The sequence below is a fragment of the Muscardinus avellanarius genome (assembly GCF_963383645.1).
Source record: "Muscardinus avellanarius genome assembly, chromosome: 1".
NCBI classification, from domain to species: domain Eukaryota; kingdom Metazoa; phylum Chordata; class Mammalia; order Rodentia; family Gliridae; genus Muscardinus; species Muscardinus avellanarius.
In genome coordinates, this window is record NC_137786.1 from 64,597,880 (window position 1) to 64,612,044 (window position 14,165).

Below are 14,165 nucleotides of genomic sequence, written 5' to 3' on the forward strand. Positions count from 1 at the left end.
GGCCTCCGAGGCTAGGATAAGAGCCTGCCGAGGGGTTAGGCCGGAGCTGGGGCCAGCGAGGCCGGCATCGGAGCCTGCCTTGAGGCATGACCGGTGCTGGGGCCTCCGAGGCCGGGATCGGAGCCTGCCGAGTGGTTAGGCCGGTGCTGGGGCCAGTGAGGCCGGCATCGGAGCCTGCCTTGAGGCAAGGCTGGTACTGGGGCCTCCAAGGCCAGGATCGGAGCCTGCCGAGGGGTTAGGCCGGTGCTGGGGCCAGCGAGGCCGGCATCGGAGCCTGCCTTGAGGCAAGGCCGGTACTGGGACCTCCGAGGCCAGGATAAGAGCCTGCCGAGGGGTTAGGCCGGTGCTGGGGCCAGCGAGGCCGGCATCGGAGCCTGCCTTGAGGCATGACCAGTGCTGGGGCCTCCAAGGCCGGGATCGGAGCCTGCCGAGGGGTTAGGCCGGTGCTGGGGCCAGTGAGGCCGGCATCAGATCCTGCCTTGAGGCAAGGCCGGTACTGGGGCCTCCGAGGCCAGAATAAAAGCCTGCCGAGGGTTAGGCCGGTGCTGGGGCCAGCGAGGCCGGCATCGGAGCCTGCCTTGAGGCAAGGCCGGTACTGGGACCTCCGAGGCCAGGATAAGAGCCTGCCGAGGGGTTAGGCCGGTGCTGGGGCCAGCGAGGCCGGCATCGGAGCCTGCCTTGAGGCAAGGCCGGTACTGGGACCTCCGAGGGCAGGATAAGAGCCTGCCGAGGAGTTAGGCCGGTGCTGGGGCCAGTGAGGCTGGCATCGGAGCCTGCCTTGAGGCATGACCAGTGCTGGGGCCTCCGAGGCCGGGATCGGAGCCTGCCGAGGGGTTAGGCCGGTGCTGGGGCCAGTGAGGCCGGCATCGGAGCCTGCTGTGAGGCAAGGCCAGTACTGGGGCCTCCGAGGCCAGGATAAGAGCCTGCCGAGGGGTTAGGCCGGTGCTGGGGCCAGCGAGGCCGGCATCGGAGCCTGCCGTGAGACATGACCAGTGCTGGGGCCTCCTAACCCGGGAACGGAACCTGCTGAGGGGTTAGGCCGGTGCTGGGGCCAACGAGGCCGGCATTGGATCCTGCCGTGAGGCTAGGCCGGTGCTGGGGCCTCCGAGGCCAGGATTGGAATCCTGCCAAGGGGTTAGACCAGTTCAGGGGCCAATGGCCAGCATCGGAGCCTGGCGTGAGGCAAGTTCACTCCTGCGGCCTCCAAGGCCGGGACCAAAGCCAGCTTAGGGGTTAGACCGGTGCAGGGGCCAGCGAGAATAGAACTGGGGCCTCCCATGAGGCAAGGCCGCTGCTTGAGCCAGCGAGGTCTGGATCAGTCCACTGATTAGCCAGGCCACTACTGGGACCATCAAGAGTGGGATCGGTACTTGCAACGCAGCATGCACAGAGAAATATCGCAGAAAATATAAATCAGACGCTTCTCTTAATCAGCAATAACTAGGAGGAAAAGGGCAACAGGAAGAGGTTGAGCTATAGAAAGGGCCCTAGAGTGAAGCAACTAATGTGACCAATCAGAGGGTATGTAATACTGGAGGACGGAGCCTCTTTAAAACGCAGGAGGTACATAAACAAATGTATCAAAGTAAATCACCAAAGAAGCGTGGGATGGAGGGAGGTGGAGGGAATGGGATGGGGGCCGGAGGAGGGCTAATTGGATGATATGTGCTTGTATATCCTCTCAAGTCTTGTACTCCAATGTGATTGATATATGACTACAATGCACCAATTTAAAAAATAAATTAATAAAAAAATTTTAAAAAAAAAGAAAGTACTTTCCTTAAAAACTAAACATATGTGGGAATTTCTTATAGCTTACTTGTCCAGACCACAAGGTCCTTATAAACTGCATGTTAACAAAATTCTATATTAAGTGGTTAGTAGAATTATATATATTACATAAAGACATTCACGGTGGCATTTTCCAAAATAGCAAAATAACGGAAATGATATAAAGAAACATCAACCTAAGACTGCTTTTTAAAAAATGTGGTATGTAGCCAGGTGTGGTAGTGCATGCTTATAATTCTTGTACTTGGGAGGCTGACAGGAGGATTGCAAGTTCACAGCCATCTTTAGCTACTTAGTGAGGACCTCTGCAACTTAGTAGGACCCTGTTTCAAAATAAAGAATAAAAAAATGGGCTGGGGGTATAGCTCAGAAATAGAATACCCCTGAGATCAGCCCCAGTACTGCAAAAAGAAAAAAAAAATAGTCTATATGGTATATCCATATAGACTATTTAGAAGCAATTAAAAGGAATGAAGCTACTCTACATGCTTTTAATACTAAATGCAAAAAACATCTGCAATATACAAAAGTGTCTACACAGTAACTATCATTTGTTCTTAAAGATACAAATGTGAATACTTGTGCATGCACAGAATATATTAGGGAACACACACACACGATGATGTTGACTTCAGGAGGGGAAAACTGAGTAGCTGTTGGACAGTAGTGGAGAACTCCTGCATATCTTTTATACCTTTGGAATTTTGTGCCATCTGTATATATTACCTATTCAAAAATTGTTCTTAACTTTTTTTAATTATATAAAATTGAACGGACATAAAAAATACACTGTTTCTGTCCTCAAAGAGCTTAATGTCAGGGAGAGCAAACTCTGGTAATGTCTCAGTATCTAATGGAGGCTAATGTACAAGCAATATGGTGGCTCAAAAACTCTAGACCAAGTGAAGCAATAATCAGAAAGCAGAACTCTTAACAGTCTCCATTTTTATATCACTAACAAGAAGTAAATGAAAACAGTCTAGGTTCCCCTAAAATAATTAGCAGTAGCAAAAGGAGCAGTGATAAAGGTTAAGTAGAAGCTTTCAGAAGCAAGAAGTACATTAATGAAAAACAATCTTACATAAAAGCAAGAGACAGCTGGGTATTATGGCGCAGCTCTCTAAGCTTAGTCACTTGGAGGTTTAGGCAAGAGGATATTAAATTTGAAGCCTGCCTGGACAACTCATGGAAACTCTGTCTCAAATCAAATTGTAAAAGTTGGGGGCATAGTTTAGTGGTAGAATGCCCCTAGGTATTCAATCCCCAACTCAAAATGGAGATGGGGGGGTGGGAGAGGGGAGGGTAAAGTAAACATGATACCAAGTTATAATATGATATAGTTCATGCATTCTTTAATTAAGGAAGTAGTTATATGACAAAGATCTTTAACTAGGTCTGCAGGGATCTCAGCTGGGATTTTTTTCCAATAGGAAAAATGTTAAGGCTATTTAAACCTATTTATTAGTGTATTTATTTCAATGTAACTGACGAAACACCACTCTCAGAATAGTATGTGTACTTAACATAACTTGTTGCTAACAAGGAAATAAAGGGTGCATTCCAACTCAGATGCAGAGAATGCCTCCTAAGTGATTTGCTGCCCCTGCCATTGAAGTAGTGACTCTTCTAACTTCTAGAAGCTAAGGCAGGTAAGAATAAGACACAAGGATGGAATCTGTGAAAACAAAAGGTTAGGATTCCAAAGCAAGATAAGTTTATCTGTAACCTTCTTTTTCATATCCCCTAAATAAGAATAGGACTAAACAGGATAAGAAAAATTGGGAGGTGAGAGGGAGGGCTGAAGAAAAACAACATGTGGTTTTCTTTCCTACTTTCTTTACACAGGATCAGACATCAACAGGACACTGAATGGAAACTGTTCTGATGAGCACTCTTGCAGCTATAATCTAAACGACCGACCATGTAACTTCGAGGAAAGAAAATTTATTTTCTTAACAGCTTCTCCTTCAGTTCATGTGAGGTCGAGGACCGAGTGATATTAGGGCATGGAGGCAGGAAGCGAGGAAGAGTACATGGGCTGTGCTCACATTGTGGGGGCCAAAGCAAGAGAGAGAACAGGGGTAGGAGAAACCAAATATAATCCCCAAGGCCACACCCCAGAGACCACCCCTTCCAGCCACAACCTACTGAGTACCACCCAGGTAAATCCACTACAATGGATCTATCTACTGCTGGAACTACAATCCACAAGATTTGATTATAAGGACTCAAGTTTATGAGCCCTTCAAGGAGCCATTTTCTATCTAACCATAACAGAAACGGTAGGGCCAAAGCTAAATCTAAAGCAATAGAAGAATATATTTTAAAAAGAGAGGCAGCAAGACAGGAAGTTAATCCCTAGCAGTTCAGTAAAGAAAATTACTTTTTGTATCATACATAGGTCTCTATAAATTAATCCTAGAGTAATTATATCAATTAGTACTCTACTGCAAGTAGGTTAATTTCAATTCAAGGAATTTAAACACTTGAGTTGTTTTGTTGTTGTTGCTTGGCTTGTACAACTAAAATTCAAAGAAGACCTGGCTTCACAATTGGCTGATCTAGCAGTTAAACAATATTATCAAGAAGTTTCTTTATTATCTTTTCATTGTACTATCTATAATAAAAAATGCCTCCCAAGGCCAGATGCCCTTTAGTGCTAAATGAAGTCTACCACCCACAATGAGTAACATGGAGAAAGTATTTTGTCCCAGAATTCTAAGCAAAGGTTTGAATAATTACCCTGTTTAGGTAAGTCTAAATCACATAACCACCCAGAGTCAATTTCTACAATCATTGAAATGAAGTGTGGCTTTTAAAGTTAGAAGTCCACTGCTCTTAAAGCTAGAATGAGGCAGTTTCCTTCAAATAACAGGGGCTGCATGCATGTGAGAAAAGACAGTAGATACTAAAATAATAGAGATAACTATCAAGAAAATAAAAAATGAATGCTGAAAAGGTGGCCATGGAGTTCACTAGAAAAAATATACAATGAAGATACAGAGTCATCACAAAATATTACACACAGTATTGACAAATTAAAAGATGAGAAATTAGCCAGGTATGGTGGTACATGTCTGAAGTTCCAACTACTCAGGAGGCTGAGGCAGGAGAATAAACAGAAAAATCTTGGTGGAGGGATAAAGGAGGAAAAGAGGAAAGGAGAGGGGGAGAGGAAGAGAAAGTGTGTTTAAGAAGAATATAAATATAGAATGTAAAAATATAATTCTTTTTCCATTAATGGGAATTAAACCCAGGAGTGCTTTGCAACTAAGCTAAACCTCAGCCCTTTCTGTTCTTCTCTTTGAGACAGGGTCTCACTAAGTTGCCCAGGCAGGTCTCCAACTTGCAATCCTCTTACCTTCATTTCTGGTGTTGCTGGGATTACAGACATGTGTCACTCTGCCTAGGGAAAAAAGTATCAACTTTGAGACCTATATATGTCCTAATTCTAATGGAATAGCTAAACGATATGAATAAGTAGAAATAAACACCTTGCTCTTGATTGTGGTGATGCTGGAAACAAGTGGAGAAGATTAGAGGTATGTATGTCTGCCAGATTTTTAAACCTACAGCAAGGACAATTACAAAACCATATTGTATTGGGTTAAAATTTTAAAACATTTATCAATACTGAATTCAATCTTTCTCTAAAAGAAATTAAAGTATAAGTAAGAACATAACAATAGGAAAATTATAATTTAAAAAGTAATACTGTTGGCCTTCTAATATCCTGACCACTCAGCACTGGAATTTTTTAAAAGACCCCAACCAATAGGCCTCTCTCAGCACTGTAAGACTCTCCACTAAGTGCAGTCTAGAAAAAGGATAAGGTTTTCCTTTCAAAGGATTCCCCCTCCACTATGTGAAAACCCCGGGTTGTCTAAGGTATATACATCATTCTATACACACACACACACACACACACACACACACACACACACACACAAACACACACACAAACTGGCAATTACAAAGTATGTGACTGTAGGGCTCACAAGCCCCCTTTCTTTTGCTCTTTATCTGTAGGAATTCTTGTTTAAAATGACAATCAAGCCAGACATGGTGGCACATGCTTGTAATCCCCACTCTTGGGAGGCTGAGACAGGAGGATCGCACAGGTTCAAAGCCAGCCTCAGCTACTTAGTGAGGCTCTCCACAACTTAGTGAGACCCTGTTTCCAAATAAAAAATAAAATAGGTCTGGAAGTATAGCCTGGAGGTAGAAAGCCCCTGGGTTCCATCCCCAGTTCCACAATAAATAAACAAACAAACAAACAATCAATCAAAATTCCTAATATTTTCCAAAATGAAAATTAAGCAAAAAAACAATATTAATTAAAGAAGTATATATAACATTAGAGAAGATGTGGATCAATGAAAGAAACTGTGTGTATCAATGATACACACAGTTGAGAGAGTAAACTGTTATGAACAGAATGTATGTGTCTCCCCTCACCCCCAATTCACACACTGAAATCCTAACCCTACGTATTGGGGCATGGAGCCTTTGAAGTCATGAGGATAGAGCCTCTACAAATGAGATTCGTTTTTTTATGAAAGAGATCCCAAAGAACCCTCTAGACCTCTTTCTACCATATGAGGATAAAATGAGAAGACATCAATCTGCCACCTGAAGAGGGCTCTTACCAGAACCCAATCATGTGGGCACCCTGATCTCAGACTTCCAGCCTTCAGAACAGTGAGAAATAAATTTGTGTTGTTTTAACCCACTCAATCTGTGGTATTTGTTAGAGCAGCCCAAACTGACTCATCAGTATTGTCTTATAAAAAAGTGGGTATTATGGTTTGGATCTTAAATATCCTCCAAAAGCTCATGTGTTAAAGACTTGGTCCCCAGCTACGGAACTACTGGAAAGGTGGAACCTTTAGGAAACCAGGCCTAGTTGGAGGAAGGTCACTGGAGGCATCTCATTGAAGGATATATTGATACACCTAACCCTTTCTCCCTTAGTCTGTCTCTGTGCTTCCTAGCCACCAGGAGGTAAGCAATTTTGCTCTGCCATGTGCTCCTCACCAAGAGGTTATGACTCACCACAGGCCCAGAATAAATAAAGCCAAGTGACCATGGGCTGAAACCTCTCTCTGAAACCACAAGCCAAAAATAAATCTTTCTTTCTCTAAGTTGATTTTGTCAGGTATTTTGTTATAGTGGAGGAGAACTAACTAACACAGTGGCTCATTCAATAGTTTATGACCCAACAATTCCTTTTCTGGTTATATACTAAAACAAAAATCTTTACATCATTACCAGAGACATGAACAAAAACAAACATAAAAACATAGTTAATGCCGGGCATGGTGGTGCACACTTGTAATCCCCATGCCTTGGGAGGTGGAGACAGGAGAATCGCAAAAGGCTCGAAGCCAGCCTTGCTGGCTTAAGAGACCCTGTTTCGAAATAAAAATATAAAATAGGTCTGGGAGTGTAGCCTGGAGGTAGAAGGGTTCCATCCACAGAACCACCAAAAAAAAAAAAAAAAAAAAAGCTAATAACAAAAACAACCCCAAAGCCCATTAATGGAAGGGCATGGACACCAAAAAGCAAGGTAATAATAAACACAAATTTAAAATAATAGTTACATCTGGTAGGTGGCACAGCACAAAATTAGTTACTTTCATTATTTTGGTTTTTATGCTAGGTTATGGGCTCATGTTATTAATGTATTATTAAAAAGTCAGTGGGTTGGGTATGTAACTCAGTGGTAGAGCATTTACCCCAAGGTCCTGGGTTTAATGTGTGCATGTATGCACGTGCACACACACAAACACACATAATAAATAGCAAAAGATGGTTGTGCTTGGATGAAAAATGAATGTTTGGCATAAAACAAATATTAGAATTACTTCAATTCTGTACAACTACTATTCAAAGGAAGAAAATATTGTTGGGGTAGCCAATCCTTACAACATAGCTTAAATCCCCTATCATTATTTTTAACTCTTTGTTCACCTTTTTTTTTCTTTTTTTTTTTTTAGTGGTACTGGGGTTAGAACCCAGGGGCTTTCTACCTCTAGGCTATACTCCCAGACCTATTTTTTTTTTATTTTATTTGTAAACAGGGTCTCACTAAATTGCTGAGAGCCCCACTAAGTCAACAAGGCTGGCTTCAAACCTGTGCAATCCTCCTGTCTCAGCCTTCCAAGCGCTGGGATTACAAGTGTGTGCCACCATGCCTGGCTTGTTCACCTATTTTTAAAAGTTTGTAGTAATATTCATCCCGTTATATAAAAAAAGACTGATGTATGAAAAAATCCAGAGTAATTTGGCTAACCAAGTATTTATTGGGGGAAATTCTTTTCATTAGGGGCCATTAAAAATTAGTATTAGCACTTGAAGAGGTAAGTCCTAGCTAATAAGAAAATTTATATGTAAAACATTTAATTACCAATAATAAAGTACTAGAGTAATTTCGTATTTTCTATTAGAGTTAACAAAAAACAATGTAAACTCTCTGCCTTTGTTTCCCTTTATTACTCAAGGGTCATTAACAGTTATTCTGACTTAAATTGTCCATTCCAAATAAGAAAACATGTTGCTTGAAGGTAGATGAATCTTAACTCTACACTCAATCATGAGTGGCCTTGGCTTTCTCCCTCTCCGGCTAGCAGAGACATCTTTGTCAATTATGTAGCTCATAAGAATCACTACTTTGCCAAGTGCTGGCAAAATGTGAAAAGCTGACCACCACTTTGTAATGCACTTTGACACTACCTCTGACCACTACTTTGGAGAAATGAATACATTACTGAAATTACAAAAAATAGCTGGCTAAAATTCAAGGTAGGAACTTGGCCATTCTGTCTGACTTATTAACTCAAAACAAAGGGGTATGGTACAAGAGGAGAGGGGAAAAAAAGATAAAGCTAGCAAAACTTACAGGAATAAATTACAAAGCTATGTCCTTTTCCAAGATACTGTCTACCATACTTCTATCCACCATTACATTAAATATAGGAAGTATATAAACAGCTAGGGCTAAGGGGGAAAAACTTTATGTCTACTCAAGTATATGTGTCATCTGCATTGTTCACTTTTTATGTTACTTTTATTTTCTACTACAGTGTATACGTGTTTGTGCGTGCACAAACCATACACAGTTGTATACCAAAAGTACAGGTATAAACAAACTTGGGAAGATGCCATAGTTTGGGAATAGTGCTTGCTTTATTAAAAAAAAAGAAAGAAAGAAATCAATACAATTTCCCCACAGATTCATGATGTAAAATTCTATAATCAAGGCTTGTAGATTTGTAATTATGGTATGTCAGCTACATTTAAACAAGAGTGTTAAAAGATTGTTAAAGTTAAACTAACACAATTGCAGTGTGAATTGTCCTAGTCTCATTCTAATCTACTGGTGTCACTTTCATTTAATCAGAGGAAAACTATGGGCCAATGTCAGTGCTATTTCCAATGCCCTAATGTTCTTCATTACATTGGATTTTAAGCCATTACCGGTATAAAATGGTTATAAAGATATATTTAAGAAAGTATTTTTAATCAATTAATTTATCCAATGTGAACTAATTTAGTAGACTTTATTGAAAGTGAGTTATGTTTAAAGTTATTAAGTAAAATTTTATGTTAATGGGTAGAAGTTGTTTTCTTTTACATTGCCAAAAATTTTTTTAATTTACCACAAACTTACAAACATGTTTTATAAACACAAATCCTACTTGGAAACATATGATGTACACAAGTCTGAAGCTAATATGACATCAACATTTAGGAAACATCAATTTTCTATTTTTTCTACTTTGCTGAAAATTATTTTCTAAGTCCTTATGTTAATACAGAAAAAAGCTATTCTTGTGAGAATTCATATTTACATCATGCATTTAAGCTTTAAATTAAATAAGGCTCAATGTACAACTCACAACTGTACTTCCGACAAATAGCTACCAAATCAATCATAGCACACACAGAGCTATGTTAGCTAGTTACAGAAGAGATGACCAACCATCCTGGTTTGCCTAGGACTTTCCCAGTTTTAGCACTGATTGTCCAGGGAAAACCCTCAGTTCTGAGCAAATTGAGACAACTGATACCACCTAGATATCTAGAGAGAGAGAGAGGAGAGGAGAGAGAGAGGGAAAGAGAGGAAAGACAAGGAAAAATAGGCAGGTTCACAGTTATGTGCTAGGGAGAAAACTAGAGTATGAGTTGGTAACTGCCTGCTCGGACTGTCAAATTAGCTATAACTGTCAGAGATATAAATAGGTCTAGTAATCTGCAGAAAACATAGGCCCAATTTTTAAAAAAGTACAGCCAGACCCCAAACTACCAACTACTACCCACTACATTTCTCTTATGTGAAATGCTTGAGACCAGAAGCGGTTTCAGATTTTAGACTTTTTCAGATTTTGGAATATTTGCTTAGATTTTATTAGTTGAGCACCTGTAATCCAAGAATCCAAATGCTCCAAAAAGTTTTGAATTTCAGAGCACTTAAAATTTTAGGTTTTCCAATTGTGGAAAGTCAATTAGCCCTCAAAAACAATCCTGTTGCTGGGAGAAGGATACTTACAAAACCCTCCAAGCCAGAGGCTCTGTCACCACCAGGACAGCCTCCCTGCTTCTAATTTTCATCTCATAAGTCATTCCTAAAAAATGGACTCTTTCATTGTTCCTATTATCTAACCTCCTTCTTGAAACCCATTTTCAGAAATCAGATCCTTTACCTTGTTACTGTACAAGGTAGTAAAGTTTCTCTAGGACCAGGGCAGTGTAAGGCTTCTATTTTTTTTTTTTTCTTCCTAAAATACTGTCCCTGATACTTCCTTCTACTTTCCTTTCTAATATGGGCTGCTATCCACTAGACTTCCATCGTCATTTTGCCAATATGTTGAAATAGCTAAATTTTACTCCTTGTTCTATCTCCTTAATAGAGTTAGTTACTGCTGGTTTCCATACTCCCCTAACATTCAACCTGCCCATCTAGATTTCACTCTAAAATCAAACTTGTGATCTTTTTCTTTTTTGTTTGTTGGCCTTTTTTTGTTTTGTTTTGTACTAGGGATTAAACCAAGAGGCATTCTATCGCTAAGATAAACCCCCCCAGCTCCATTTTTTTTTTTTTTTTGAGACAGTCTCACTAAGTTGCTGAGGCTAGCCTCAAACCTGCAATCCTATCTCAGCCTGTAGATGGTTACAGGTATGTGCCATCACACCCAGTCACAATGGGAATGTTTAAAGCCCTTCTTCCAAATATAAGTTGTGACTTCTGAAGAGAAAGGAAGTTACAGGAAATGAGTATTTGGTTAGAAAAAGGGTACTGAGACCAGAAGCTAGTTTTAGACCACTGTTTTTTTTTTTTTTTCTGTGTGTGTGGTACTGCTAACTGAACCCAGGGGCATTCGACCTCTGAGCTCTACCCTTGTTCCTTTCCCTCTCCCTCTCCCTCTCTCTCTCTCTCTCTCTCTGTCTCTGTCTCTGTCTCTGTCTCTGTCTCTCTCTCTTTGCAGGTCTGGAACCCAGGGACATTCGACCTCCAAGCTACACCCCCTGCCCTATTTTGTATTCTTTATTTTGAAACAGGGTCTCACTAAGTTGCAGAGGGCCTAAGTAGCTGAGACTGCCCACAAACCGAAATCCTCCTGTCTCAGCTTCCCAAGTAGTAGGATTATAAGTTTGTGCCACCAAACCGGGCTAAACCACTGTTCTAAAAATCTAATGAACAACCCAGGCGTGGTGGCACACACTTGTAATCCAGCATTTGGGAGGCTGAGACAGGAGGATCAAGGTCCAGACGGCCTCGGCTATTTAGTGAGGTCCTTTACAACTCAGTGAGACCCTGTTTCAAAATAAAGAATAAAAAGTAGTTCTGGTGGTGTAGCTTGGAGGTAGAATGCTCCTGGGTTCCAACCCCAGTACCTCAAAAAAATAAATAAATAAATAAAAATCTAACAAGCAGAAAAATCCCTTTCACAAAACCAAGAACCATGAAACTAATCAAGAAGTCTTTGAAACTATCTGAAGAAAGGAAGAGAAGAAAGCATACCTTTAAAACCCCTTTTATTATGAAAAAAATTTAACATATACAAAAACATAATATACAATTATTTAACTCAAATCCCACTATTATCATAAAATTTAATACTCTATTTACTAAAGCAATATAGCTTAAAGTAGAAAGTAGTAGATACTAAACCTTGTTTCATTTCTTTGCTGCGACCTTGCAGTATGACCATAGACAGGTTTGGTTTCTTTTTTTTTTTAACTTCATTATACCTCAGTTTCTCATCTATAGAGTATTATTAGTTAACATTTACTAGCCACTGGCTATCTGCCACACACTGTATTAAACAGCACAGCAGGCATTTCCTGCAACAACTGCATGAAGTTGGGCATTTATTTTACATATGAGGTAATAAAGGCACAGTCCAATGTAATATTTTCCAGAGAACAAACAAAATGGAAGAATCAAGATTTGAACCCAAGGGGTCTCCCTTCAGAGAAGGCTGTGCATTTAACGAACGACTACTAAAACTATCTCCTTACTGCCTTAGTAATAAAGTTGCCAGGCAAGTAGAGTATACTGCTGTGCTACAACTTGGATGGAATATCTTGAAGCTTGAATTTATCATTTCCCTTCTGGTTCGTCCTTCCTCTGATGAGACTATCCATAAACGGAGGAAAGGTGGGCCAACACAAAAGTCAACTGGCTAGGATCGGACACATCTACTACGAAATAACCTGCTTCATTATTAAGCTGTTGAGCCGGGCAATGAGCCAGGTGTGGTGGCGCACGCTTGTAATCCCAGCATTCGGGAGGCTGAGACAGGAGGATCTCTGTTCAAGGACAGTCTCAGCTACTTATGAGGCCCTCTGCAACTCAGTGAGACCCTGTTTCAAAATAAAGAATACAAAATAGGACTGGGGGTGTAGCTCAGCAGTAGAATGCCCCTGAGTTCTATCCCCAGTACCGCAAAAAGAAAGCAAGCTAGCTGCTGATCTTTTCTCTTGGAATGCCTCATCACACTTTGATCCTCTTGGATCCTAACAACAAAGTTCTAATGAGCACTGAGGTGTCTACCATTCGGGATAAGAGCAAATTACAGAACTGCCCCTCACCATTTAAGCAGCGCCCGCCGTTTAGGGGAGCTCCGGGAGCGCAGGGGCCCCGGGGCCGCCCAAGTTTGCCGAGTGGGCTGAAGTTCCCGCCCCAGTTCTCGGTGTGCGCGTCCGGCCAGCCATGTTAGGAGGAAGCGGGCTGCACCTGGCCTCCTCTGCACCTGGCCTCCTCTGCACCAGGCCCGGGCCCGGCTTCACCCTAACTTCAAGCCCTGCCCGTGAGTCCCGCGGGGGCGGGCGATGGCGAGGACGCTCCACCGCGGTGCAGCCACGGAGGCCCGCCCAACCCGGCCCGGCCCGCCGCCCGCCGCCTTCCGGGCCGGGCCGAGGGCCGAGGGCGAGGCTGCCGCCCGGGGCGCACGGCCGGGATGGGCCGGGCCGGGCCGGGCCGGGCCGGGGTGGGGTGGGCGCTCCGCCCTGCCCGCTCCCGCCCCGCCGAGGCCTGGACCCCGCGCCCGCCTCGGGCCTGCGCTCCCGGGCCTGGGGTAGCGTGGGGCGAGGGCGGGCGGCGCCGCCAGCGGCTCCTTACCTCTTCACCACGCCGGTCTTGATCTTGATCTGCCTCACGCGAGGATCGGCCATGGTCCCTGGAGCGCCGAAGCAGGAAGAAGAACCGGGAACGGCGCAGCGTAGCGGCACGGTAGGCGGTTGGGCCGCGGAGCGCCACGCACAGTGCGCAGGCGCAGGCGCAGGCGGCCACGCCCACACCGCCAGGTCACGCCCACAGCCCGCCACGCCACGCCCTGCTGGGTCACTTCTCCTGGTCTTCACTGCTTGGCCTTTCTGAGAAACGTGTGTTTGTCTACAGAGAGATGGTTAGGGCCGGGATATTGCTTTGCAGGATTATGTGTTTAATAGGGCAACCTAAGAACTGGATTAAGGATATTTTCCGATTTATTACCTGGTATCACATGAGAAAGTGATGTGTGTTTATGAAACACAATGCATCATGTGTCCAGTTAAAAATCATCTTACAGAGCGGGCGTGATACAGGCTTATAATTACAGTACTTGGGAATCTGAGACAGGAGGATCGCAGGTTCATGGCCTGCCTCAGCAACTTGTAAGGCCCTCTGCAATTTAGTAAAACCCTGTTTCAAAATAAAGAATAAAATAGGGCTGGGGGTGTAGCTCGGAGGTAGAATGTCTCTTTATTGCAAAACACAACAAAAATTACCTTTCACTCAATCCTCTTCAAAAATATTTGTAGATATGTGACTTACCAAGGAAATGACTGTAGGAGTGTTTTCAAATAAGCACCACCTCTCGTTGTGTAAT

At 42.7% G+C, this 14,165-nt stretch overlaps 1 protein-coding gene across 1 annotated transcript in view; it reads right to left on the bottom strand.

Moving 5' to 3' along the window:
* Positions 1-13,470, bottom strand: part of TBCA (tubulin folding cofactor A) — a gene marked incomplete at both ends in the record, with an annotated part of 66,631 nt that extends 53,161 nt beyond the window's left edge. Inside the window, one exon of the mRNA XM_080719041.1 lies at positions 13,418-13,470. Within this exon, the coding sequence (XP_080575167.1) occupies positions 13,418-13,470 (53 nt within the window). The remainder of the gene's footprint in view (positions 1-13,417) is intronic.
* Positions 13,471-14,165: the final 695 nt, after the last annotated feature.